This window comes from Armigeres subalbatus, chromosome 3 (genome assembly GCF_024139115.2).
Source record: "Armigeres subalbatus isolate Guangzhou_Male chromosome 3, GZ_Asu_2, whole genome shotgun sequence".
Taxonomy (NCBI): Eukaryota; Metazoa; Arthropoda; class Insecta; order Diptera; family Culicidae; genus Armigeres; species Armigeres subalbatus.
The window spans coordinates 189,942,801-189,970,582 of NC_085141.1; the positions used below are offsets into that span (position 1 = coordinate 189,942,801).

Here is a 27,782-nt window from a genome sequence, read left to right on the forward strand (position 1 = left end):
TGGAATGTGGACAAAGGCATATATGAAACAGTTTTCCAAGGACACATCGCACATCTTTTTATCACACCGAACGAACAATAAACATGACATGAAAACTGATATTGACAACATGAAGAAATTAAAGCAGAAATAATAAATTAGAAGACATGGCAGTAAATTGCTGATAAATATACATAAATACAATAAAATAACATGTACAATGAGTGGGTTTGTCAGTTGTTCGGAATTGTAAGCTTTGATGGGTTGTGTTCTGAGGTGTGGCGCATTGTGATGAACTCCTATTTCATTTGAACCAGAAGCATGTCGCGTCGTGTCATGTGACATGCACAAGAAGTGGTTGGGCCAGAACAAACGGCTGAAGAATATTAATGATCTTTCCCTATTTCACCAAAGCCTATGTGCGTGGATCATGTAGTATAATGTTGCGTTCATGGAATGTGTGGAGATGGATAGAACCTCATAGAATGGATGTAAATTATTACTTGATGACAGCATGACAGTGTAAATGGCAATGAATGGAAACAATACAAAAACTAAATAATAATAGTACAATGTAACTAAAAGAAAACATAAAGAAAGAAATAATGATGCATGGATGATGAAAAAAATACCTCATTTCGCGTTGGTGCTTGTGGTTGCGGTTTTGGTTTTTCGATAGATTCGTCGGATGAGGATGATTCTTTCTTTTTGACAACCTCTTTTATGATCAATGCTTTAGGCGGTGGATAGCGGGGTGGTGCCTTAATTACTTCAACAAAACTATCCGGAACGTCTACTGGAAGCTCACGATGGGGACCGATATCGTATTCGGGTGGGCCCAGGTCCCCCGACGAGGAGCTCCTTGTACTGAGCGAACCTCTTGAGGATTTCAGATAGTTGATCGAATCGAACCCGATCGACTCGCAAGTCGACCCAAGCGACGAGGGCCCCTTGCTGGAGCCTTTCTTATAGAATTCGTTGCTACTGTCGAGCGAGGATGAATTTTTATCGCTGTAGCCGTCAAGAGGTTCCAGCTCCAAGGAGACTCCCCCGTTCCCGTGTTTCGGGACTTGTGGCATTGCATTGGAAACACGATTTACCTGTGTTGTGCTGCGTGGTGGTGGATATCGTGGCGGTGTTTTGTTGCGAGCTATGAATGATTCAGGTACATCAACTGCCATCTCCCGATGTGGTCCTAAAATGCAAAGATAATTGTCATTAAGAAGTAATTTGGGAAATCACGTTCGTTAAACTGTACGTTTTGTATTACTTCAGCACGCAAAACTGAACAGCGTTCAAAACACTGAGAAAGCCATCAATTCAGCTAATATTTAAGTTTCAAACAAATAACTTTTTATAAATTATTACCTCAAACTACTGATTAACTTATGCTACCTAAGTGATGGTGATATTGAATAAAACTTTTAAATAATAAATAATAACGAAATAATTATAAAATAAAATAATAAAAGATTTCATAATGGTAAAGATTGTTTAAAATCTTCTTTCAAAAGGACAGAGTTCATTCCAAATGCTAGAATGCATTGGACTACATGGAATAGCAACATTTTATGTACGTCTGAATCAGATGGACATGATGGCAAAAGGTGCTAAATGAAACACTTAGTCCCAAACAAAGAACCAGACTCATTTTGATTTCATTCAATTTCAAAGGCTTTCGTAAACTAATAGAATTATAATGAAGAATCGTATGGCATTCTGAAGTGCTAATTGGCGCACAGTTTGAGAAAATGATCTCATTCTCGTGGAACACTCACCATTGTCTTGATTAGCTGAAATCATGTTGTACATCTCAAAGTCCTCCTGATAGTCATCAATAGGCAGGCTAGGCTTCAGTGTATCATCGCCACCCAACACGACAATGCTGGAGCCGGAACGGCGACGAGTCCTGTGGAGGGAAACAGATATAGAGAATGCTTGTTACTTGGTGGACCATTTGTGAATATGTAGAATGCGATATGGCGAATAATTTTTCCCCATCTGTTAATCAGAAATTCAGTGAGAACAAGCTTTTGAAGTTTTGTACTAGGAAGCAGTACCATGCAGTTGATAGATGGATGTCACAATCATTGGCTCATAATTGCAAGAAATGCAGCTGCAGTATCGATTGAATGCATGGTAGTTATTCGGACGTATTTACCTTTGATTATGTGATAGATTTTAATAGCAGATGAACAATACGAGTGTATATAAATAATCCTGGTTGAGGTGAGTTTTGTTCGATGCGGTCTAATGAGGTCAGAGTCGAATCGATTTTGGAGATGAATACCAAAAAAAAGTCATATTCTGGACGCTTTCAACCACCTCCTATAGGGTAAAATGCCCAATAGTGGACCCCCTAGTAGCGGAATTTTGCTCTTCCAGTCATAAGGAGTAGAAATTTTCAACATATTAATTCTGCTTGATATCGAACAACAAGCTCTGCGTCTCCTCTTCTCGATACATACATAAAACACCCAAATACACGACGTTATTCGTCAAAATTAACATTTTAAAGTCTAACTGAATTCGCCCTATAGTAGACCCCTTGGGGGTCCATAATAGGAAATTGCTTCCCTATAGTAGACACTTCACTGGATTTTCATGTCCCGTTTCGGGACGTTCTTCTTCCTATTATGGACCCCCAAAATATTCCTATAGTAGACACTCTCGTGTTTATTTTTATAGAATTGTAAAAATCATCTAATTTTACTTTCCATAGCATTTCCAATGCATGTAATCAAATCATAGGACTGTAAGGTAGGTTCTCCCGATGGAATTTCATACGAAAATGTTGACATTGTGCTGTAATAATGCAAAAATGGCTCGAGGGTCCACTATTGGTTAGGGGTCCACTATTGGGCACTTTACCCTAGTACATTCAAAGTAAGTTGCCTATGTTCCGGGTATTAAGCCACCCGGAGTGGAAATTTATTAATAATTAATATGACTGAAACTCGATAATGCATTTGCACAACATGTGATAGATTTAGCTCGGAAAAGGTATTGGTAACCGCTCCCTTCAATGGGGTTTTATCTTACGAAACCAGTACGCTAGACAGGTGCTTTCCCTACGTAGACAGTAGGGAAAGCACCTGTCTAGCGTACTGGTTTCGTGGGATCAAACCCCACGGAGGGAACGGTTACCCTCCAATATCTTCTCCGAATTAAATCTATTCACATGTTGTGCAAATACATAATCGAGTTTCGGACACCTCCTATAGTTTTTGTTTCAGTCAAAAATTTTGAAACATTTCCTCAATATTCCAGTTCATGTTAGACACATGTTAGTCATAGCTAATTACGATGTTCTGAAAAGAATTTTTACATAAATGTCAAATATAATTTGTGATACAAAGAGAAATTAAAACATTGAAAAAGTGTCCGAAATTCGCATCAATGTAACCAAGAGAAGTTTGTTTAAATTACTCTAAGCGGAAAATTTATAATTTGTAATAGTTTTAACTACACAAAACGGTAAGTAACACTTTGTCATAGACAATTGACTGTGATTCCTGTGAGAACAAATTGAGTTGTAGGGAAGAACAGTGTCTGACGCAACTCATGAAATTACTCATATAGGCGTTTATGCTTTTACTTAGTGTTATCTGTGATATATTGCGAACATAAGTATTTACTCTTCACAGTATTACTAGAACATCTACGACAATCCAAACTATCCTCAATGGATTCTTGCAACTCAAAAGTATGACCAAGCCCAGGTTTTCTCCAGGATATCCGAGATCTGAACTCAATAATAGTTTGGAGTGCCGCCAGTGTTCTGATAATACTGTGATATGTTTATGTTAGCAAAATTATATCCCATGGAGCTGTTCCAATTCAAAAGTATTGTCAAGACACCGTAGAACGCTTTGTTGACAATAGACACCTTCAAGATCTGCACTCATGAATAGCTTTGAGTACAGTAATTATACTAGAAATACAACTGCAAGATATTAATAGTGTAGTGATGTTCTATGAAGTTATTTTAATTCAAAGGTGCGGTTAACACACAAACATTCAATATCTGAATTCAAGAAAAGTTTGCAATACAAAAGATGTTCTCGGAATAATGTGGCATGTTTATAATAAGGCAGATACTCCATAGATCGCTTTGTTGACCATACGGACCTTCAAGATACGACCCAAAGAAAGAGAATCCAGAGAACACTGTGACATGTTTATTTTAGAGAAGTGATGTTTTATGGAGCAGTTCCAATTTAAAGCTATTCCCAAGACCGTAGAACGCTTTGTAGACTTTACAGACCTTCAATATCTGTACTCAACAATAGTTTGGAATACTGTGGATATTCTGGGAATACTGTGACATGTTCACAATATGGAAGTGCCGTACTATGGATCTATTCCATCTCAAAAGCAAGGCCGATATCCCGTAGATCGCTTTGCTGGCCTTACCGACCTTCAAGATCTGAAATCAGGAATAGTTTGGAGTATCGTTGATGTTTTGGGAATATTAGGACATAAAATACATATAATGAAGTGATGCTTTATGGTGCAACGTTTTGTTGCCCATACATACCTTCAATATTTGTACTCCAGAACAGTTTGCAGTGCGGCACATGTCTAGGGATTACTGTAGCATGATTAATAACGAAATAATGTCCCATAGAGCTATTATATAATCATGTCATTTTGTCCCAAGGAGCTGTTTCAACTAAAAAATACCTCCGAGGCCCCACGAAATGCTTTGTTGATCATGTAGAACATCAACATCAAAAATTGAGAAAGGTTTGGATAGGCTTGACTATCCATGGTTTGATCCCTTTTGGAACTGGTAGGAAAATTCGGATTGAATTGGTTTAACGACCCTGAAAAAGCAGCAATTATCATTTCAAAGAAGCTGATGTAGAGCCCTCTCCAAAGGGACATTGTGGCTAGACCAGTATTTAGAGGAGTAGCCGGGAGTCCATCTGAACCAGGCGGATGTTAGGATAGTTTCATGTATTCATCAAATCTCTTAAAATTACCCACTGAATCATTTTTTGATTGACGAAGTTTGATATATAATGACCAAAAATCAACATTTCTTATTTTAAAACAAAAATGCTTCTCTTGAATCTATTATTGGAGCTCCGAGTATACCTTAACATTAAGCATTTGCGTCCTATTATTGTAGTGGTTAGTTTTTATTGTAATAAAACAAAACAACTGAAATGTGTCATAATTGTCGTAATATTTATGAAACTAGAAACTATTTGGATGTGGAAAAAGATATAAGGTACACTGGGGGAAGTGAAAAAAGGGGGTAAGTGTAAAAATCGACTCGAAAAATTGGAATTGTACATACTTTACAGTTTTTACCACATCATAGCATCATGCAATGTTATACTTTGATGCTCACACTAATACTATGTTGAAATTTGTATAACACATACACTAACACGGTTAACGCTTGAACTGTAATTTTAGATTTCGCGAAAAATTGATATTTGCATTCATAAAATTAATTCTTATTTGCACCAATTGTTCTTTTTCAAGTGAATTTATAGCACAGGTGACCATTACAATACAATTAAGCTAATCCCATTCAATTGGTAGTGGTTTGTACCAAGAAAGCAAATAATTCAAAGATTTTACACTTACCCCAGGTATCAAACACTGCGGGGGAAGTGGATAATGTTTTAATTACGCAATTTTTTTCTTCCTTCCAGGGTTTATTTCGATAGCTGTGAATTTTAATGTACCTTCTTTGTTATCATGGTGATTCCAGTGGTGATTGGACTCATATAAATGAGAAAATGCCTGATTAGTCCACCTATCGGTACTGATGCCTTTCACATGTTTTCCATATGAAAAAAATATATAAGAAAGTTAAAAATAGCACTGATAGGTAAATATATTGTTTTTAATTTTTGTTCCTAACAAGTTTCGCCGTTGAATGCAATTTTTTGCGAACAAATCGGTTAAGGACAAGTACTTAAGAATAGCTGATAATTTTGTACGTGCTTTGCGAACACACATACATACAAATACGCACATACAGACATCATCTCAATTCGTTTAACTAAGTTGATTAGTTTATAACCCTGTAAGTCCCATTTTTCCTTTAAAATGTTCATCTTTGGGGCGAACATATAGACTTTACGTACACTTAGTGTCCGAGAAGGCAAAACCAGCTCTCCCCTAGCTATTACGAGAATTCTTTGAGGATCTATTCCGTTAAGGTAATGAAATTATTCCACAAAAGATACTCAGAGTAATTATCGTATTGATTTTAGTTATATGTAACTACTCATCACTATTGAAGGTCAAGGCAACATGGGTTTTCCACTTACCCCATCCCACTAGGGAAAGTGGAAAAACAACTCCTAATTTTAAAATCTATTTCCATAAATTTCAAGCGACCAAAATGGTATGAATTACCGCACAGTGCAAAATTGACTGTTTTTGATAGCCCATTTTGATTGAACGCATTTAAATCATTTACACTGGTTTTATACTAATTCAAACATGCACTATCGATTTTTCCTTTTCCACTTCCCCAGTGTACCTTATAGTTATTTATTAAATAATTTGAGAAGCCAGTCATTTTTCGACACACTCCTCCATAATTGGTCGATTTACCCTATTGTGTGGCGTATCTCCGTTCATTTTTTTCTAAAGCGTAAAGCTTAAGGAACTCAGGTGCACAAAAAGTACACCAGTACAAGGAATGGAGAATGCGCCCATTGTCGAGGACTTCTGTCAGCGAATAACAAAGTGGTTTCCGTTGAGGTCTTTAGGCAGCTTACGGCTCATTGAAACAAAATGAACAGTGGCAGATAATGCTAGAATATGGTTTTCTGACAAAGTTGGTTAGGCTGCCTTGTGCGACATTGAATTGACATTGATTTTTTGATACCTGTATGACACTGGATGGGTACGAAATCCGGTGTGACATCTAATCCTTCGTGATGCTGAATGAATTGAAGCAGATGAAATCCGAAGATCTGTGTTCAAAAAAACGGAATCATCATGAACAAGTATTACATGTTCCTGAGTTTTGCGGCTGACATCGACATCATCGGTGTAGATCGCAGAACAGTGGAAAAAACCTTTGTGGTTTTCAAATGGGGCCTTCCTTAGGCGTGTGTAAGATGCACGACTACAAACCCGACAAACAATTTTAGCCGAATAAGCTAGTTTTTTAGCTGAAGAAGCAAATTTTTAACGAAGTAAGCCCTGCGTCAGCTTCAAATGTTTTTTGGGAAGCAAGGCCATGCTGGGTTCGATTCCCGATCCGGTCTAGAAAACATTTGGGTTGGAAATTTCACGGTTTTTTACCCATGTATGATAGTGTTAGCCTCATGATATACGAATGAAAAATGGTAAGTTGGTTTAGAAACATCGCAGTTGATAACTGTGGAAGTGGGGTATGTAGCGACACGTACGCTGTCTCAGCATGAACAGTTGGATAATATTTTGTGCACACACACGGACAGACAGACATTTGCTAAATTCGTCGAGCTGGGTCGATTGGTATTTAACACTATCCCTAGCAGCACAACTCAGACCGATTTTGTTTCAGTAACTCATATATGTCTGAATTTAGTTGTATAGGAGTAATAGGAACATGTTTATAACATATGTGCTACCTGGGATGGGTCTCAGAGCCTTTTACGAAAAGTTCTCATCAATTTTCGAAATCTGTCTTTATTTTTTTCAATATCGTGGGACCGAAAATGCTTAAATGATTTGGAGACTGAAAAGTTAGGACAAGTTCAATCTCAATTCGATTATTGGAGGAAGCATTTAGGAGCATTTCTACTATTGTTGAATCCTGGGAATTCGAAAGCGTATTTAAGGTGACCGATCTAATCGTGCAGGTTAGGACGAATGATATGAGACGGGGATGCGTTGAGGAAGAAACTCCCCCAGCTGCCTTTTTTTTTTACTTTAAGCCCGATTTATATTTGAGTTGATGTTACTGGAAAGTGGGACTTGGGAATTCAAAGGAAAGCCCGTTAACCTCAAGGGGGAGAGGCTTACACTCGGATTGAAGTGTCCGGGAGGCCCACAGTAGCTCTGGCATTTTGGCATTTTGGCAAATAGCCGCCAGCGCAGAGTTGGTGAAATGGAAGGACTCTTGCTTCAGCGCAGACAGCCTCAGCTGGTGTGGAGGGGAGGATTCCGGAGGCAATACGCTGCTTGGATGGTAAGTTAACCTCTAGTCAACTAAGACTCCAAGGACTTTTATAAACTTCCGGTTGGGAAAAAATGGGTCGTTCAGCTCCAGGTAGGGACCAGAAAACGAGGACGCCCATCACAAAGGTGCTTTTTTCCTGGATGAAATTGTAAACTCTATCGATGACGCCCAGTGGGAAACAGCCCTGACAGCTACTTTGGTTCGGATTCGCGTTTGGGAAGAACGGTGTCTCCAACAACCACAAGCAGGATGTCATCCGCGCAGATTAAGATATTATTGGGGACTAGTCCCTTTCTGTTGCGTCCTGGACGCTGAGTTGCTGGTTAGTACTCGAAAGCAACGGCGGGAGAGAAAATTGTGGATGAAGGCTATCATATTTCCGGAGAAGCCCTAATCCACCAACAAGGTCGACATGTTTTCTTTGCTCGAAGGCGCTCTGGAGCACATCCCTTAGCCTATTTATATAGATAATTATGCCTGTTATGGCAGCTACTACTACGGGCTCGTTAGCAATGAATTTTGATAGTGAGTCACAAATGAGCATGGTAGATATCAGCATTCAGACAACTATTCCATCTTGTAACGAACGATTTAAAAGCAACGGTACCTTTTTTGTCTCAAACTCGGCTAGTTCGGCTATATGATACTTAAACTTAGAGCGACATTTCATTGAGACCTGATAAGAGAAAATAAACTTAAAACATGCCACAAGACGATCAACACTATGGAACATATTTATCCAAACTTTACCGATCAAACCCATAATGTGAGCTTTGCCGATAATGTGAATGCTATTTGGTAGTAACCGTTTGATAATCTCAAATGCTTTTGTCATGAAATTGCATTATCCGTTACGAAATCAGTAAAAATGGCAGTAATGGTTTTGTGCAATATGGACACAGTTCGAAGTCTATAAAAGTTTCAGATACGACGTTTCTAAAATTTCACACAAAAAAGAAACTGCAGTACAGGCCGGACTCGATTATCCGGAGGCTCGATTAACCGGAGGATCGATTAATCGGAGAAAATGGCTCGATTATCCGGAGTAATATTTTTACCTATCTTAGAAAAATAGAAATCTTATCTTCGTGTATCCGTAACGTATTCAATATGTCCAAGACATGATAGTGACTTTATCGCTTTCTTAAGGAAGCATCCATAAATTACGTAACGCTTAGAAGGGGGAGGGGGTGTTTCCCGAAGTGTGACAATCCATACACATTTTTTAGATACTTAATACGAAAAGTGTTACATAGGGGGAGAGGGGGAATGTCGGGCAATGACCCGGTGAAAATAATTCCTGATAGGGATCTGCAGGGGACAAGAACGCGAGGTGCGCAGAGAGCAAGGTGGATCGATTTGAGGTCCCTCCGTGGACTACAAAGTTGGCGACGTGCAACTACAAACCGAGCTGAGTGTAGATGAATTTTATGTATTACAGAGGCCTTAGTTTGAATAAATCAAATGAAATAAATTCCGATGTTAAAAGTTCAAATGGTGCTATGCGAAGAAATTAATAAATTTTTGTTTTATTTCATGGACGTTCCGGAATTTTCGGAAGGCCACGATATGCATAAGCCACAACATCAAGGGCATCTGAAAAATCTTGATGCTTAACAATAAAATTTAGAAGTTTTCTTTTTTTTATCCACCACACGGTGGTTAGAGGTATGCGCCGTCGCCGCCGACAGTTTATGGCAATCCCGTTGAAACTCCAGAGGATTTCTCGTGAAAAAAGCTATTTTTCTTGAAAATTCCATACAATTTTTCGTTGAAAAATCGAAAAAGCTTTTCGTAAAACTAAGAACTTTCATTGAAAATTCTGAAGAATTTCCTTCGATATCTCGAAAATACTACCGTTGAAATTCTAAGTAAATTTCCTTAAAAATTTGGAAGATCTTTTTGTAGGATTTAAAAGAAAGGAAGACAGGATCACCGTCTTTGACCAGAGGTCGCACAGACTGAATACTTAACACTTAGCATTAGACAACGGACAGGACATTCACACAGCACCCAGTGAACCAGCGGAGCGTTTTCCGCTTCACGAAATGTTTTCTCCTTACTAGGGCGGGAATCAAACTCCCACTCTATTGCTTGCAAATACGCTTAGACGACTGACGCCACTAACCACACGACCACAAAGCCCACCAGGTGCAAATTCCAGAAATTGCGGAAGGACTTCCTTTTGAAATCCACAGAATTTCACATTGAAAATGTTTTAACGGGGAAGGGCCGTTTGTTGTTTGGCCGAATATGTCATTATTCTGAAATTCGACTGACATTTGGTCGAATAGACATATGGGCGATAATGTCATTTGGCTGAACAGGTCGTCTAATTGAAAAGTCGTCTAATTGAATAGGTCATTTCGCCAAAAAGACCTAGATGGTCGTTTGGCATAAAAGGCCCATTTGGCCGTAATGAACATATGGCCGAAAGTGTTGCCGAACTGCCGAAAAAATCGTTTGACCGAAAATGTTGCTTGGTCGGACGAGTTGCCAAAAATGTCATTTTGCTGAAAGCGACGTACGGGTGAAGATCACACGGCCTGATAATTTGGCCGAAAAAGACGTTACTCCTCGGTTTACTCTGACTGCTCATTTGTTCAAAAATGGCGTTTGGCCGAACGGGTCGACGTTTTTCGCCATATAATCCGAGCGTCCGAATAACATTTTCGGCCAAATTGCCCTTCCTGTCAAACTATCGTTTCGGTCAAATGGAATTTTCGACGACAAGGCCTATTCGACCAAACGACCTGTTAGATCATATGGCTTTTCCAGACAAATGACTAGTTTGGTTGTACCGTGTAACCGTTTGGTTACAAATTGTTGATTTTTGTTTTGTTGTCATGTTGTTTTGTCAGAGCCTTCACGTTTCTTGTGTAATACCAGCAGAACTATCACAGAAGCGTTAGGGTTTGGTACCGCTGTAAATATGATGAGCTGGCTATCAAACATCCAACATGGGAGGTCATGTCAAAAACACCATGTTGGATGGAATGAAAATGCGGGAAGATGAAAAATAGCGGGAAAATAAAGTGGGAATTCGGTATAAAAGAGTAGCCATTGCCCATTTCGGCCTCTTTGTATATCAGGCGTCCGTGTGTTGTAGACGAGTGAAAGTTAAGTGCAGTTCAAAGTGAACCCCCCCCCCCCTTTTCTAGTGGGAGCTAGTGTGAGCTCCGGGGAAAAAGTGTTCAGGTAATTCCCAATCCTGTACTATGGAACTTGGAATTAATTCCTTTGTGTCCTTTAGGACCTCTCTTTTCCTACCTCTTTTTCAACGACGTTTTCGGACTGCTTTTCCGTCCAGCACACGGTTCGGCCCGTGAAGCCGTCAGGCTTCCGCGCCTAAATCGTAAAGGATTCTGTCGTCCTTCATCGGACGATTCCTCGGGCCGTAGAGCCCTAATCGTCAAGGAGGAATTCCCCTCTCGGCCGTCCAAGGTGGCTAAGCCACGGCCGGCCGATCGCGCCTACGAGGGAAGACGCCTGCCCACCATCGTCCAGCAACGCCCGCTGGCCCCGTCGGACGAAGACCGTCCGTTCACCGCTCGCCTCGCTATTCTGGCGAGATTTCTGGTCGCACAGCTCGACAGGAGTCGCTGTGTCGGCCATTCTGCTCCCATCACCAACAGCAGCAGCGGTATGTACCGGTACCATCGTTAAAACTAGGTCACACTTAACAAATTAACACAAATTTGATAACACAGAACAACACGCACACGCCACAATTAGGAACAAATAAAAATTATACAAGTAAAGTGAAAGTTCTGTGTTGTTAGTTTTTGTTTACCGCGAAAAACCCTTGATTACCCAGTAGTTAGCCGACCCTGGGATTGCCGGAGAGTCTCTTGTGTCCTGGTCTGGCCTGGCTATTGATAGTTGTCGATTGAGGAAATTCTAGTTTCAACCGTCAAACCGTTTTCCACATAATAACCGTATCGAACAAATGTAATAGCTTTCGGCTTGACGTATTATTCGCCCAAGTGGTATTCGACTTTCCACTTTCCACCGAATGATTTTCAATCAAACAACCCTTCGTCTTTTGAAAAAATTTCTCGTAGAATTTCCGAAGAATTACTAATGGACAACATAAAAAATTTCACGTAGAAATCCAAAGAAATTCCGAAAAAAAATCCAGTTGAAATTCCGTTGGAAACTTAAAAATCACAAGGAAATTCTGTTTAGAGGAAACTCAGGAAAATTCTCGACGAGAAAAAAATCGTAGCGTGCATGCCCGGTGGCATAGGCAAACTTCTAAACAATTTCCCGTGAAAATTTCATAGAAATTCCGGTGAAAACTTTAGAGCATTTCCTGTTGAAAGTTCGAAAAACTTCTGGGACAGTTCATTAGATTTTTCCGGCGAAATAAAAAGATTCTCCCGTTAATGTCTTAAAAATATCCTGAAAAAAAACTTTACGTTACGAACGTAATAAATAAATCGCCAAGCCTTCGCCGACCAAAATTATGACAAACGCCGCCGCTGACGATTTTTGGATCGGCGCTGACCTCTAACGGTAGTCAGAACCCATGAACGGACCAACGGGATATTTTATTAGATTGTATATAATAAAGATTATTTGAGCAAAAGTTAAATTTTCAGCGGCAACAAAAAATGGCTCGATTATCCGGAGGGTTCGATTATCCGGAGTGAAATTTTTTTCAACACTCCGGATAATCAAGTCCGGCCTGTACCTGGATAATCAAATTTCGGACGCTTGAATTCAGCATGCTGTCTATAAAGGCCCGCATAGAAATTTTGAACTGTTGAAGCGGGCCGCAGTGTATTTGCAACATTTGTTTTTCAGTTCATAATGCATTTTGCATAACATTGCATATTTGAACAAAGTATTTTATTTCTGTAAATCTTTTTCAAATAAAATATGTACTTGTAACGACATTTATCGCCATAGCTGACTTTTAGATCTAGTAGTCGCGGAATTGACACGAGAAATTGTTTTTTTTTTGCAATTCCTGATCATAATATCTGGTTTACAGTTAGCCGTTGAGTCATAAAACGGCCTACGTTTCCATACCAACGAAATGGGTGCTTTAATGAACATTATGCAACTCAAATGGGTTGCATAATATTCATTATAACACTCATTTGGGTGCTATAATGAAAAACCAACATCAGAACAGTAGTTACATGACTACATTTTGCTGAATTAGCTTGGGTAAGTGTTCAAATAGTGTATTCTCTGCGTCGCGTAATAAATGAAATAGTTTGATGGACACGACATCAAAAATTTCTAAAAGCAAATACATATATCGCTTCACGGTTTATCGAATTATGCAATGTGGCACGGCAACATGGAATCTCTGCAGCAACATAATTTATTGCCAAGAATGATCATGTGGAGTAAATTCTGGAAGGAATTAGACAAGTACAAGTATAATTTTAGTACAGATTTGTCATATTAAAGTCCATATTTCGTCATTGCAAAAAAAAGCGTGTGCAACTCGTTGCAAAACTTTATTTTTTCAGCACTCGTAGTATTTATCCAACTCGGCAAGCCTCGTTCGATAATCGGGGGCAGCAGGGACTATGTCCAAGGGCTTGACGACCCCTCCCCATGGCCACTGCGAGTTAGGGGGCCTGCCTAGGATGCGGTGGGGTTTGACAGTGGGCTCTGTTAAACCTCTACAAAAAGCTGCATGTGTCCATAAGCAGGCCCTATCAAACCCAGTCAACACATGAACGTATATAATGTCGTGTAGGATGCTGAAGTGCAGGCGATAGAGGTACTTTTCCACACAACATGTATGTATATCGTCTCCAATTTAGCATCTTGTATTGCACCATGTGCGATTTTATGTAGACTGGGAAGCGACCGTGTGCCGCTCAAAGCGCACAAGCCCAACACGAGTGCCAATCGGCACATCAGGATTGAAACCATTGAGATCCTGATTACGGTATACTGGTCAAGGCAAGTGACACACACGCGCGCGCGAAAGTAATGCAAAATAAACAACATGTAAAATGAGCGTAAATTTACATTCTTACTTAACGCCAAATAGAGATAAAATAAGGGTTGCTGAATAACATTAGCTTTCCGATTACTTTTCTTTCGTTAATGAAATGATAACGCGGGCGCCTAATCCGAAATTCAAATGAACAATCGCTCACTTTGAGCGATTGATTGTTTATTCTCGCGAAGAATGAACAATTGAACAAATTAAGGAAATGCTAATACTGCTGTGTAGAAGTTTCATAGGTCACATCACTTTCCATGGTGAATCCCGATCTATGTTACTGATTACCCCACTCAACTAACACTACTTCCTTCCCGTGGTAAATGTGGAGATGCAGAGGTATTCTCGGTCTCTAGTAGCAACAATTACCACACTCACATTCCTCCTTTCCCAACTGACTGTAAGGACTTGGCCGGCGCCGTTATTGATCAATATTTGCGAGCTGCTGAAACGTGCACTTCGAGAATAGTTGGTAAATCCCAACCACTATTTACTTGGATCGTAGTGCAATTTGCACCAGTTCTGATCAATCACGGAGTAGCAACCATTGATATGTACAGTCAGTCTAAGCTAAGCTAAGCTAAGCTAACTCGGCAAGCCTCGTTCGATAAACGTACGACTCGTGTTGAAAAAATCTTGCTTGTTGCACAAACTACTATTTCGCCATTACATTACAACGTATTTTAAACTGTTTTCCAACTGCTCATATGTCGACCGATACTGTAATTTCGATCTTATGTTTTATTTATATTCGAGTTTTATTGCACGCTTTAACTTTAATAATGAAAGTTATCTGAGAAAAACCCTATCGGTATTTTGAGCAGATCCGCTCTAGATTCTAAGAAGCTGACCAAAATGAGTCGGATTCTGAGCAAAATTCGTTCGAGTTTCTAAACAGAATCTGTCTGGAATTCTGAACAGAACGTTAGGAATTTTAGACAAAATCCGTTTTGAATTTTTGAGATTTATTTCGGAATTCGTTTGAAATTCTGATTAGAGTTCAGAGTTCAGGTTAGAGTTGAGATTCTGAGAATAATCCGTTTGAAGGTACAATTCAATGTGGATAAGGGGCCAGTCCAGCCAACAGTGCTAGTTTGGACTTTTATTTTGTTCAATTTGCCATGCTTATCGTACGAGAAAGGCACTAACACCGCTAGGTGGATTAATCAAGACTTTTTAATACAAAAATCACTTGAATAAAGAATAAATAAAAAGTAACAACTCGATGCAGCACTTAATTCAATCGAAGACTTTGTGAAGGTAATCGATTCGCAGAATGGTTGAATTAGGGAGTTGTGTCTGGTTCTTCACATTTTCTGCAAGCACTCACAAAGTTTTGGGTGATCCAACTTTTGGAATGTTTGTGGAACTGAAGACATCGACCAGCTAAAAATATGACATGTTTTTCACATTACGGGCCACAGTTTGTCGTCGAAAAGCATCGGTGATACTTTCGTGTTGTCTTTTGCGCCTTTCAATTTTCTTGCTGCTAACGTTTTGCCTTTTTCGTTCAACAAAGTTGTACCGAAAGGCTATCATTTCACTTCGAAAACGAAGTTTTTATTGAAGACTCGTAGACCCCTTCTTAGCCGTGCGGTAAGACGCGCGGCTACAAAACAAGACCATGCTGAGGGTGGCTGGGTTCGATTCCCGGTGCTGGTCTAGGCAATTTTCGTATTGGAAATTGTCTCGACTTCCCTGGGCATAAAAGTATCATCGTGTTAGCCTCATGATATACGAATGCAAAAATGGTAACTTGGTTAGAAACCTCGCAGTTTATAACTGTGGAAGTGCTTAAAGAACACTAAGCTGCGTGGCGGCTCTGTCCCAGTGTGGGGATGTAATGCCAATAAGAAGAAGAAGAAGACCCATAGTGTTGTATACCAATCGACTCAGCTCGACGAACTGAACAAATGTCTGTCCGTCCGTGCGTGTGTACACCCAACCAGCGGATGTTAGATTTTCTACCAATTCTGTATAAGAATCTACCAAAACCTGTATAAGAACTGGGCATATGCGAAAATGTTAGATTCTTATACAAGTATTGTATAAGAATCTAACAATTTTGTAAGCTTTTCTAACAATATAGCTTACATTTTTCGCATAAGAATCTAATAATTTCGCATATGCCCAGTTTTTATACAGGCTTTGTTAGATTCTTATACAGAATTGTTAGAAAATCTAACAACCGCCGGTTGGGTGTATATGTGTGTATGTGTACAAATTTTGTAAACACACTTTTTGGAACTTAGCATTTTCCAACAGCAACATCCTGTCTTATTGTTTGCTATTGAAAATTGTCAAAATACTATTTTTTATGCCCAAAACACGCTAAAAAAACACTCATTAATTTTTTTCACCGCAGAAGAACCAAAACCGCTAGGTGTATTTATCAGGGTTTAACCTTTCTCGTATACTAAGTATACTGAAAGGCTATAGGACCGCTCCAAAACCGAACTTTTTATAGAAGGTTCGGAGACCCATAGTGTTATATACCAATCGACTCAGCTCGACGAATTAAGGTGATGTCTGTATGTGTGTATTTGTGCAAAAAATTGAGACAAACTTTTTTGTATTTAGCGTAATCCGATTTTCTCGCAACAAGTTGCATTCGACGCAGATTGTTAGTTGCCTAGTTAGACCCTATTGAAAATTAGACCGGTCGGACATTGCGTTCCGGAGTTATTAACAAAAAATAAAAAGGGATTTTTTTAGGAAGTTGCTGTAATGCATTGAAATGAATGCTAATAAATGAGAAATGATGGAAATAATGAAGTCTATTCCCCTAAAGTGGTATTTTGAGCTATCTAATGTGTTTTCTTATTTCATTTTATAAACCACGAGAAAGACATCACTAGTGGATTAATCTGTAACATTTGAAAAATTAGATGCTTATCGATCGTATTTTTCCACGAATTGTCAAGGGTTACATTGCAACTTCCGCGTAAATGCGAATTTCCTCTACCCCTAATCGTAATTCATATCACATTATACATTTAACTGGTATGAAAAATATTACTTTATTCTTCCTTTATTCGATGTTTCAGCAAACAAGCATAAATGTAAAGGAATATAACTACAAATTACACATTTTGAGCAATTGATATGCGATAAATCAATTAAGGAAAGACTAATATTTTCCAAGAAAAAAACTATGCCCACATTCCGATGCCGTGGGAATTTGCAAATTCCTCTTCATTATTTGTTTACCAAGCACGATTCATCTAGCAAAAAGCTTGTTTCCTAGAAAAGGCAAAGCGTAGAAGAAAACATGGAATTTCATCAACGATCCCCGAATCTCGTGAGTTGAATGCGAAGCACAGACGATCACAAAAAAAGACTATTGCTGTGTTTATGAGTCACAATTGCATCGCTTTTCTCATGAACCATCATGAAAAAATGAAGGACCCTTCGGGCAGATCGATGAATGAAACAGCTGTATCTGTAGTCAGCGTATCTACAGAAAGTGCAGTACAAAGGAAATGATCGAACTGCAATGGCCCAGCGCGGGAGGGATAACACTAATTCCGTTCTTAGTTCTTCCATTTCAAAAGCCACAAAATTAAGCCCCGTAAAGAAGTTAAACCGAAGAGGGGAAGAAGAACGTATGTTTTTTTCTACGAAATTTACACAATGAATACCATTACCTTAACACGCAGACAAATCCAAACGCCTTACAAATACGAATACTCGGACGCCCTCTGGCTCAAAGTATAATCGTCCAAGAAATAGACGGTTGGCTTGCTTGGCAGCATAGGAGGAAACAAGGCACGGATGGAATACCAAATCAACCTGTATTTTTTACCTGCCACCGCGCCGCACTCTGGATGGGAATCTTTCTTAAGTTACTTCGTCATTCTTGCGCTATTCCCTTTTGAGCCGTCGTCGACCCACTACGAGGCCGTATGTTGTGTTTGTCTCCGTGTAGATCAACTGCTGGCCCTCGCCTCGGAATACGTTTATGGTCGCTCGGTTGGGTGGAATTATTTGTCTTGGGTCTCCTCCTCTCCGCCCGGTCGTGTGTTGTTCTCCGCTGTTTGGACGCGTGAGATCGCACACCGAGGTCCGAGTAAGGGAAATAAATATTTTTAACGTCTTTTCCACTTCCACATCTTGGCGGGTTCCCGTTCGCAACACTGGCTGTTAGTGTCGTAAAGGTCCGGCTGGCCAGCCATGGTAAACGAACGATTGGCTTCGGGCAGGTTCATTTCCGCAACGAACCGTAACGGTCGGTGGGGGAGTCAGATAAAAAATTCACAAAGTTGACCGAATTGTGTAGTTTACGAGATGGATCGTCACAACGGAAGACGTCAGTAAACACGTTTGAATTAATTGGAGATTTTTTGGCAATTGTTGTTGTTGAAAATCCACCAAATGCTTGATAATGGTGAACAAGTTAGAACGGAGTATAAGAAACTATTAATATCATTTTGCTTGGTTTAGTACTGTTTTTTTAATATTTCACCTTGTGGGCTTCGTGGCCGTGCGGTTAGCGACGACAATCGTCTGGGTACATGTGCTGTGGAGTGTGGGTTCGATTTCCGCCCAGGTAAGGAGAAAACTTTTCGTAAAACGAAAAGTTCTCCACTGGTCCCAATGTTATGTAAATGTTCTGTCCGTTGTCTCATGCTAGATGTCAAGTGTTCAGTCCGTGCGCTCTCTGGTCGAAGACGGTTAACCTGTCTTTTATCCTGTCTTTGACCTTAAAATCCACAAAAATGTACAATTTGAAATATTGCATCCAGGTTTTCTATGCCATGTTACCCATCGTATACTTGATGCATTCACAAGCTTTGTAACCAGAATAACTCATTTCTCTAAAAATTCAATTTGAAAATCTTTCAAATCTAGGCTGTACCGAGATTCGAAAGGTAATTCTGCTACAAAGCTGCCAAGAATTTAAACTCAAAGAATTTTTATTTCTTTGAAAAACTGTGCCTGTCAGCTCAAAATACCATTCCATAAGTTTATAGAGTTATGCAACAAGTTATGTACAACACTCTCTTAGATTAAGCGTAACTAATTGAATTAAGATCCTTTGACCCGGTTCATTTTTAGAGAAATGAATCCCATGGCGTGTATAATAAATTTCACACATATCTCTACCGTACACTAAGTAAAATACAGTGTACAAAAAAATCAAAAGGAAATTTCCGACTCGGCATTGTACTTTCCAATCCATTCTACGTCAACCGGCCGGATTTAACAAAGGCATTGATTCCTTCACTACCCGAAGGACAACGGCGACGACGTAACTCTATACTTGTCTGCCAGAGCGCACACCGGGAGGTTTTCCCTTCATCGCCAGGATTAAAGAACTCAAAATCACTAGAATAAACAAACATCCTTCGGGCTGACGACTGAGAGGCACAGATACGAACGAAGCGACATCGCAGCACCACACCGACCGGAGAGAGACGCGCAGATAGGGCCCCAAAACCAAGACCGGAAAAGCGATTGGGCATAAGGCAAAGAAATGACGATGCCTGAATGGATGGATAGGATGGAATGCTTTTGAAATCAGAAGTTTGAAACGTGGATATATATTTGGTAGGTAGGTATCGGGATTCAGACAAGGAATTAAAAGGCGATGTTGATTTTCTTTCAATTACTTTTGGGCAATATGGCCGCCTACTGATAATCGGTGTTTTATGCAAAATTGTAATTTGTGAACAGAAAAAAAAACATTTTAACCATTCAATATATGTCCGAGTTTTTGTTGCTTTAAACTGATTAGTGAAATGAAAGAAATAAAATTGAAAGAACATTCATGATTTTCGCAAGAAGACAAATCGCATCGTCACGACTTTTGACAGCACAGTTGCAATGGAAGATCAGCTAGAAAAATGCTGTGGAAGTCATCCGTTTCGAAACTTGATTTAATTGATTGCTATGTAGTTTGTGTATACTGATTCTGCTTCACTGAAATGGCAAATATTCGACGACGAGTTCCCCGGAAGTGTAGATGATTTCTTTTTTGAAGCTCGTTTGCCCGGAATCAGTCGACACAATAGATGACTTCTTATTCCATAGCTAACGTTTTTTTTCGGAACAGAGCCAAAGAGTAAATGCTTCCTTTATTAGAAGCACCCAGTTTCTTTGGAATATGGTAAAGCAGTAAACAAACTCTTCCTTTTGAATCACACATACGCTTTGAAAGTAGCAAGTGATTGTCCTGAATTAGACGAAAGTTTAAATGAATTTTTCTTTTGAAGCGTCTTTGCCCGAATAAGTCGACAGAGTTGATTGTGTCTTTTTCCGCGTTTTCTCGACATAGGTTAAAGAGAACATGGCTGCTTATTTTGGAGCACCCATTTTCATGGAATATGGTGACTTCTCGTTATGAAGCACATGCATTAAATTAGGTGAAAGGGGAGCACTCGTCAATCTCATCAATTACCCCGAATAAATGGAAAAGAAAATGTGTCTCCGTATTTGGAAGCATGAGCACACGTCTGACGATGGAATAGTACTAAAAGCTAGCGAGTGCTTCGCGAAATGTTATCTTTCAATATCGCATATTTTCTACAAATTCTAACTCTAAGGACAATATGGGGTTTGTTTTCCATTTGAAGTAGTAGTGGGATTGTGACCCATTTGGGATAGTGACTAATTCGAAAGAGTGAACGCCAAACACTTTTAATAGAATGCATGCATCACACTATGGTGAAATAAATCGATTGAATTGAGAAATACATCATCACCACTAGGTGGATTAATCTGGGTTTTTCAAAATAGTTCTGACTGTGAAGGCAATAGATGGCGATAGGCAGTCATTTGGGATCCTTCCCCAATTCACATTATAATCCAATTGCCAGTCAGTGGTCGATGCACAAAACAGGTGCTGTGTATGTGCCAGTATGAAGCCGTTTGCGTAAACAATTTGCCGTTCGGTGGAATTCGATCCAATTTACGATTGTTGTTGGCATTACTCAGAAGAGCGGCAAACGCTTTTGATCAAACGCGAAAAAGTGTTGTCAATATGTGATGGAATTTGTTAAATTGGTTTCTCAAATTTCAGTGTGACGAAATTGTATCCCATTTTGATCATATATTTAAGCGGTCCATTTAACGAATCTAAAATAGAGTAAGAGGTGTGCCCAGAGTGGTTAGAGGTGTGAACAGATTCGAGGAAAAAAATGTGTCGCTATTTCGCTTGGCGTCGGCGTCACACAAAATTTCTACCGGAAAATTGTTCTGAGTTATCCCGTTTTCGACTTTCTGGAAACGTATTAATTTAGTGATTGCCGCACAAGTTACATTTGGCACCACCCATACCCCCCCAACATGTAAGATTTTTTTTCATACACATGATTTATAAAATCCTTAGTAACATTTTGGTTTTATGCACTCTCGAAGAGTAAATTGTGGTCTTCAAGAGCGTTATAAAACTCAAAATGTTACTTGGGATACATATTAGGAAATTGCCAATAAAGAAATCAGGATATAAACAATAAATAAGTAGAGAATTTCCGTAAATTATGCAAAAATAAAGGCAAAAATTGCAATTATAAAAGAAGAATTTCTCATAAAGAAATCAAAACCTTCCATTTAAAAAAAAATCCGGAAATGATTCAATATTAGCAACAAACAATTAGGGTAAGACGGTATAATGCGCCCCACCTGGCCAAAACGCCCCCCTTTTATTTCTGGAAAACTATATCTAACTAAGGGTCAAAATCAGTTGGTACCTTTAAATATTTGTAAAACCATAATACTATATGAATTTGGAAGTATTTTTGTATTAGATAATGAAAATAATAGCAAAATACAAAAAGTTACAGCTTTGATGTAACTTTCAATGTTTGTTTACTCAACATTCTGCAGCGACGCTAGCATACTGTCCGCAAAACTTGCACTGGAACACTCAGTTGGGCAAAAAAAATAACTTTTGGCAGTGGTTAATATGATATGAAATTGACACCATCTTAAAAAATGTCACGTTTTTCGAAATATGTTCCAAAACGCCCCAGTGTAGGCAGGACGATATGCCCTTACCAACTGGACACAAGCGCGGCGAGCTTGCTGCTTCCAAATTATATGGAAACTAATGAAATGTAAGTCAAACCTGCTTAAATGGACTTATGTTGGTTTGTTTATGTCAAGCACATAAGGATTAGTAACCTTTCTATTATGGGATTGATAAAATACTAATGAAGGGCTATGAAACGTCTTTGGCTAAGGTGGGGCGTATTGCCCAGACACTTTTAAAATCCATTTTTCAAGACTTTTAAAAAAAAGCTTTATTACGTGTTCTCTGTAACATTTTATATGACTACTCACGGGTAATGTATATGCGACTTCCTGGACTACCATATGATACAAAGTTTGCATAAATTGCGTTGAAAAGTAAAAAGTTATCAAGGTATTGCCTTAGGGGGGGCATATTATACCGTCTTACCCTACAAAATTTTGACAATTTTTTTTCCACAAATGATTAGAAACTTTCCACAAAAAAAATAATGAAAAGAAATAAAAAATAAACAAAATTTACACATAAAAATATAAAAAAGCAATAAAATTGATTTAATTTCTCCATGAAAGATAAACGCTTCTAAAAGAGGGGCTATGGATAGAAATGCTTTCTTTTATTGCTTATTTATAGTTTCCTAAGAATATTTCATATTTGTTTTGCTCTTTATTGATTTTTTTGTGGAAAAAAATATTCGTTGTGTGGAAATTTTGTAATTGTTTATTGCTAATATCAAGTTATTATTGAATACTTTGTATTTTTTTCAATGGAACATTTTGATTTCTCTATGATTTTTTTTCTTTCATAATGGCAATTTATGCTTTTGCACTTTTGCCTAATATATTTTAGTTTCGTTGAAAATTCTTCGTTGTTTAAGGAAATTTTGCATTATTTTTGGAAATGTTATACTTATTTATTGCTTATAACCTGATTTCTTTATTGGCAATTTATTAATTTCTTATGGATTTTTTTTCTAAATTTTAGGGCGAGTTTTCATTTTAGTCGAAAACGACAGACCCGTCCTCCCCCATAAGTTTTTATGTAATATGTGAGAGCCATTGAATACAGATGAGACTCTGTATTTGCCCCTTGAGTCATTGAATAAAGATGAGACTCTGTATTTGCCCAAGAAACTCTTCTCGAAATTGTTTTTCTGAGATTTTTTCAAAATCCCAAAGGGATTCCAAGGGATCAAAGATATTAATTTGAGAATTTTTCTGTGTTTTTCCTAAGAACTCTGTTACAACGTTCCATTGCCACGCACTATACATCAAACGGTGGCATGTACCTTCTCCATAGCCATCTATCTTGTCCACGTCAATATTAATTGTCATCCAATACTGTCGTTAATTCGGTGCGAATTAGGCAACGTCACTGAAGTTTGTAAACGTGGACTCGGGTGCTTAGACAAATTATGTTTCCTAATTTAATATTATTATACACTAAATACCTAATATCTTGCACAGTTATTACAGTTATTAGGTTTGTCTATTGAACATTATTAGTTATCATACGAGATGCGTTTGAACAAAGATATAGAAAAGCGCTAACAGGTAAAATCATGCTGCGAATCTGTTGCGAAACTAAACCTAACCTAGAATCTTATTTTAGTATTTTATTCGACAACCTCTCTACCGATCGCTAACGAGGAACAAGAAAGGGACACTAAACGAGAGTTTATTTTTGCACTTTGCACCCTTGAACAAATTAAAGCTTTGTCTCAGCTATGTTCCTATACATGTACTTAAACCATTATTCAATGTTTTCGATAGGAGTTTTTTAACGTCGCCTGCTTCAACACTGTTGATTACCAGAAATATACGTCGATTAAAAAAGCGGAAATAGTCTCATTTGTTACTGTCGTAACAAATTAAAAAACTCGTTTAATCGCGATCGGCAAGGCTGGTGGAGTGGTAACTATTGTGCGAGTTGTGGAGTACATGAAGATCAATTGGCATGTCATCTTAGCCGTGGTGCGCTTTAATGCTACAAATGCGCGGGAATGCATGAAGGAATTGGGGTTAAAAATCAGAGATGTGCCCTATGCATTGCAAAACGGGCAGCGCATGCCACTTCGATCCTGTCATCGGTTCCAGTACAGCATATACGAACCAGGTCATCGGGTGACAAGCATGAACGACGAAGCGATCCATTCATAGAGCCATCGAACCCGAAAAAAGGAATCCAGCCCAAATTGGCAAAGCAGCTGAACGCGATTCATGAGATAAAAAGGAGATCTAACTATCAACAGTACCAGTTCCACTACCGAAAGGAGAAAACGGAGCCCATAACCGAGGATAGGCAGTCTTCCCCATCATTGTTGATGAATCGCCTTTCGGAAGATTTGTGCAGTGAACTCAATCCGTTCCAATGCGAGAGACTACTCGGGGAACTGGAGAATGCACGAGAATTTGTAACGAAAGGACTTGAAGGCCGAATTATGTCGATGCAAATCAAAATCAGCTATTTTCAACAGCGGAAAAAAGAATCTAATTATCATATCCACAACCACTCACGAATTATCAGAAATACGTTACTGTGCCAGAGCGTATGCATAGATATTGTGAACTGCGAAAAGAACCACCATCTGCATAACTCAACACACTCACATGAAGGCTTTGAACAGGTCTCGCATACTATTGGTGTGGAAAAGTAGGCCGTTTTATCACTCAAACATGAACTGTAAACAAGGTCACAGTGCTCCCCTGACCATTATCAACAAAAAGAAAATCTCCATTAAAACTAATACCTGGAGCTGAATTTCGGGGCTATACTGCATCTCTGGACGAAATTTGAAAAAAATCGTTGCGTCCGTTTTGGAGTTACGCCTTTTTTAAGCCGTAACTGATATATGGTCTGCAAAATGGTGGGTTGACATCAAGGAAGGAGCGCCCAACAGAGCTCTGGTCCCTACAAGTCCCTATCTCACACTTCCACGGGTCGTCCGATGACAAAAGACCGCCAGCTAAGGGTTGCGTACTTAGCTGGTAGTGCAGCCTGGGCACTGTTGTCCTTCTGACATCAGCTAGAGTGAGAAGGTACGTCTTGAGCGTCTGTTCACCAGGAGGTGCGGCTCAAACAGCGTCTGCCTGGTACCCAGCGGCTGATTAACGAAATGCTGTATCGCGTCAGCTATACCTAAGGTGGCAGCCCCATCATCGCGATGTAGGTAACGCGACCCCGGTAAGGTAGCTTACTGAAGCCTCTCAAATACCACGAAAAATGGAGATAGAAGAAAAAGAGAACGTTATTTTTGGCAACCGACCCGGCAGTGAAATAAGGACTATGATTGGAAACTCGGTACCTTGAATGTCAGGACCCTAAATGAACCTGGACGAGTGAGCCTTCTGGCTCGTGAACTGCAGAAGGTTGGAGTTGGCTGCTATTCAAGAAGTCCGATGGCCTAGATCCGGAGAACGTGAATTCCGAGCCGTGGACCCCACGACCAATACTGCATTCAAGTATAGCATCTATCACAGCGGCGGTGAAAAAGCAGAGCATGGAGTTGGTTTCGTAGTGATGGGTAAGCAGATGAAGCGAGTGATGTGGTGGAAACCCATTAACGAACGAATCTGTGTGTTGAGGATACAGGGCAAATTCTTCAATTACAGCCTAATCAACGTGTACGCACCGACAAACGATAAATCCGACGACGTGAAGGACACGTTTTATGAATGTCTTGATAAAGCCTATGGAGAGTGCCCAAAGCATGACGTGAAAATTGTTATCGGAGACGCTAACGCTCAGGTCGGTAGAGAGGACTTTTTCCGTCCCATAATCGGTAGGGAGAGCCTTCACTCCGCTACCAATGACAACGGCCTACGGCTAGTAAATTTTGCTGCTGCCAGAGGGATGGCCATCAGTAGCACCTACTTTGCACGAAAGAACATCCGAAAGCACACCTGGAGACACCCAAATGGTGAAATTTGCAACCAGATAGACCATGTTCTGGTGGATGGGCGCCATTTCTCGGATGTTATCGATGTGCGGACATTCAGAGGTCCGAATGTTGACTCTGATCACTACCTCGTTGTCAATAAAATTCGATCACGGTTATCAACTGTATCGAACTAAAGATTACAGCGAACGATGCGTTACAATATCTAGCGATTGTCGGCGGAAGGAGTATCGGCTGAGCACCGCCAGAAGCTCGACGAACGGATAAGTGCAATCAACGTTAGCGACAACATCAACGATCTATGGGAGTCGATCCATGGAGCGGTGAGTACAACAGCACGAGAAGTGGTAGGCACTGCACAGAGGCGACCCAGGACGGGTTGGTGCGATGTGGAGTGCCAGAGAGTGATAGACGAGAAGAACGTTGCCAGAAGCCGGATGTTGGTGTCAGGTACCCGATCGAATAGAGATCGGTACAAGGAAGCAAGAGCAGCCGAAAAACGAACCCACCGCAGGAAGAAAAAAGAGTACGAAGAACAAGTGATTAGTGAGGCGCAGGAAAAAATGGAGCAGAACGATATGCGGAGGTTTTATGAGTCTGTCAATGGCGTGCGGAGAAAGACAGCGCCATCTCCCGTCAGGTGCAACGACCAACAAGGGAATTTGCTGACAGATAAAACTGAAGTGGCTGCCAGGTGGAAGCAACACTTCGAGACTTTGTTGAATGGAGGAAGTGACGGTGCATCGGAGAACAGATTAAATATTAGCGACGATGGACAAGCTGTGGAGTCACCTACACTAGATGAGGTTAAAAAAGCTGCCAAAGAGCTGAAAAACAATAAGGCTGCGGGGAAGGACCAGCTCCTGGCTGAACTTCTCAAACATGGCAGTGAGCAGCTTTATGGAATTCTGCACCATATTATGTCGAAAATATGGGGAGGCGAGGAAATGCCTGCTAGCTGGTTGGACGGCCTCATTTGCCCTCTCTAAAGGGCACAGACTGGAGTGCAATTACCAAGGAATAAATCCTCCTTAATTCGGCGTACAAAATTATGTCCCGTATTCTGTTCAACAGATTGAGACCGCTTGAAGAGTTCTTCGTCGGCGAATACCAAGCAGGTTTTCTTGAGGGCCGGTCAACGACGGATCAAATGTTTACCCTGAGACAAGTCCTTGATAAATTCCGGGAGTACAACTTGCAGACACATCATCTGTTTATTGATTTCAAGGCGGCGTACGATTCAGTGAAACGGAATGAATTATGGCAAATTATGCTTGAACATGGTTTTCCGGCGAAACTGATACGGCTATACGAATCAGCCGACGGACGTTGGACGGATCGAAATCAAGTGTGAGGGTTGCGGATGAAATATCGACGTCATTTGTTACCTTAGATGGATTAAAGCAGGGTGATGCACTCTCGAACCTACTGTTCAATATAGCGCTCGAGGGAGCGATTAGGAGAGCTGGTGTGCAAAGAAGCGGTATCATTATCACAAAATCGTATATGCTCCTGGGATTTGCGGACGATATCGATATTATCGGAATTGATCGCCGTGCCGTGGAAGAGGCTTTTGCGCCTTTTAAGAGGGAGACAGCGAGGATTGGACTCACGATCAATACCAGCAAAACGAAGTACATGGTCGCTGGCAATCAACGTGGGTTCATTAGTGGTGGTGGTAGCGAAATAGTGCTGGATGGTGAAAAATTTGAAGTGGTAGAAGAATTTGTGTATCTTGGAACATTAGTGACGTGCGATAATGATGTTACCCGCGAGGTGAAAAGGCGTATTGCAGCTGCAAATAGGGCTT

The 27,782-nt window shown here is 39.9% G+C and overlaps 1 protein-coding gene across 4 annotated transcripts in view; it reads right to left on the minus strand.

Moving 5' to 3' along the window:
- The window catches only part of LOC134219685 (protein PALS1), a 118,867-nt gene that overhangs the window by 64,419 nt on the left and 26,666 nt on the right, over positions 1 to 27,782 (minus strand). For 2 of the 4 annotated variants that reach the window (XM_062698502.1, XM_062698503.1), the window contains exons 2-3: positions 1,758 to 1,888; positions 612 to 1,174 (exon numbers count right to left, since the gene is read on the minus strand). In XM_062698502.1, coding sequence (XP_062554486.1) covers positions 612 to 1,174; positions 1,758 to 1,888 — 694 coding nt within the window. The remainder of the gene's footprint in view (positions 1 to 611; positions 1,175 to 1,757; positions 1,889 to 27,782) is intronic. The other 2 variants (XM_062698504.1, XM_062698505.1) reach the window with 1 other exon arrangement.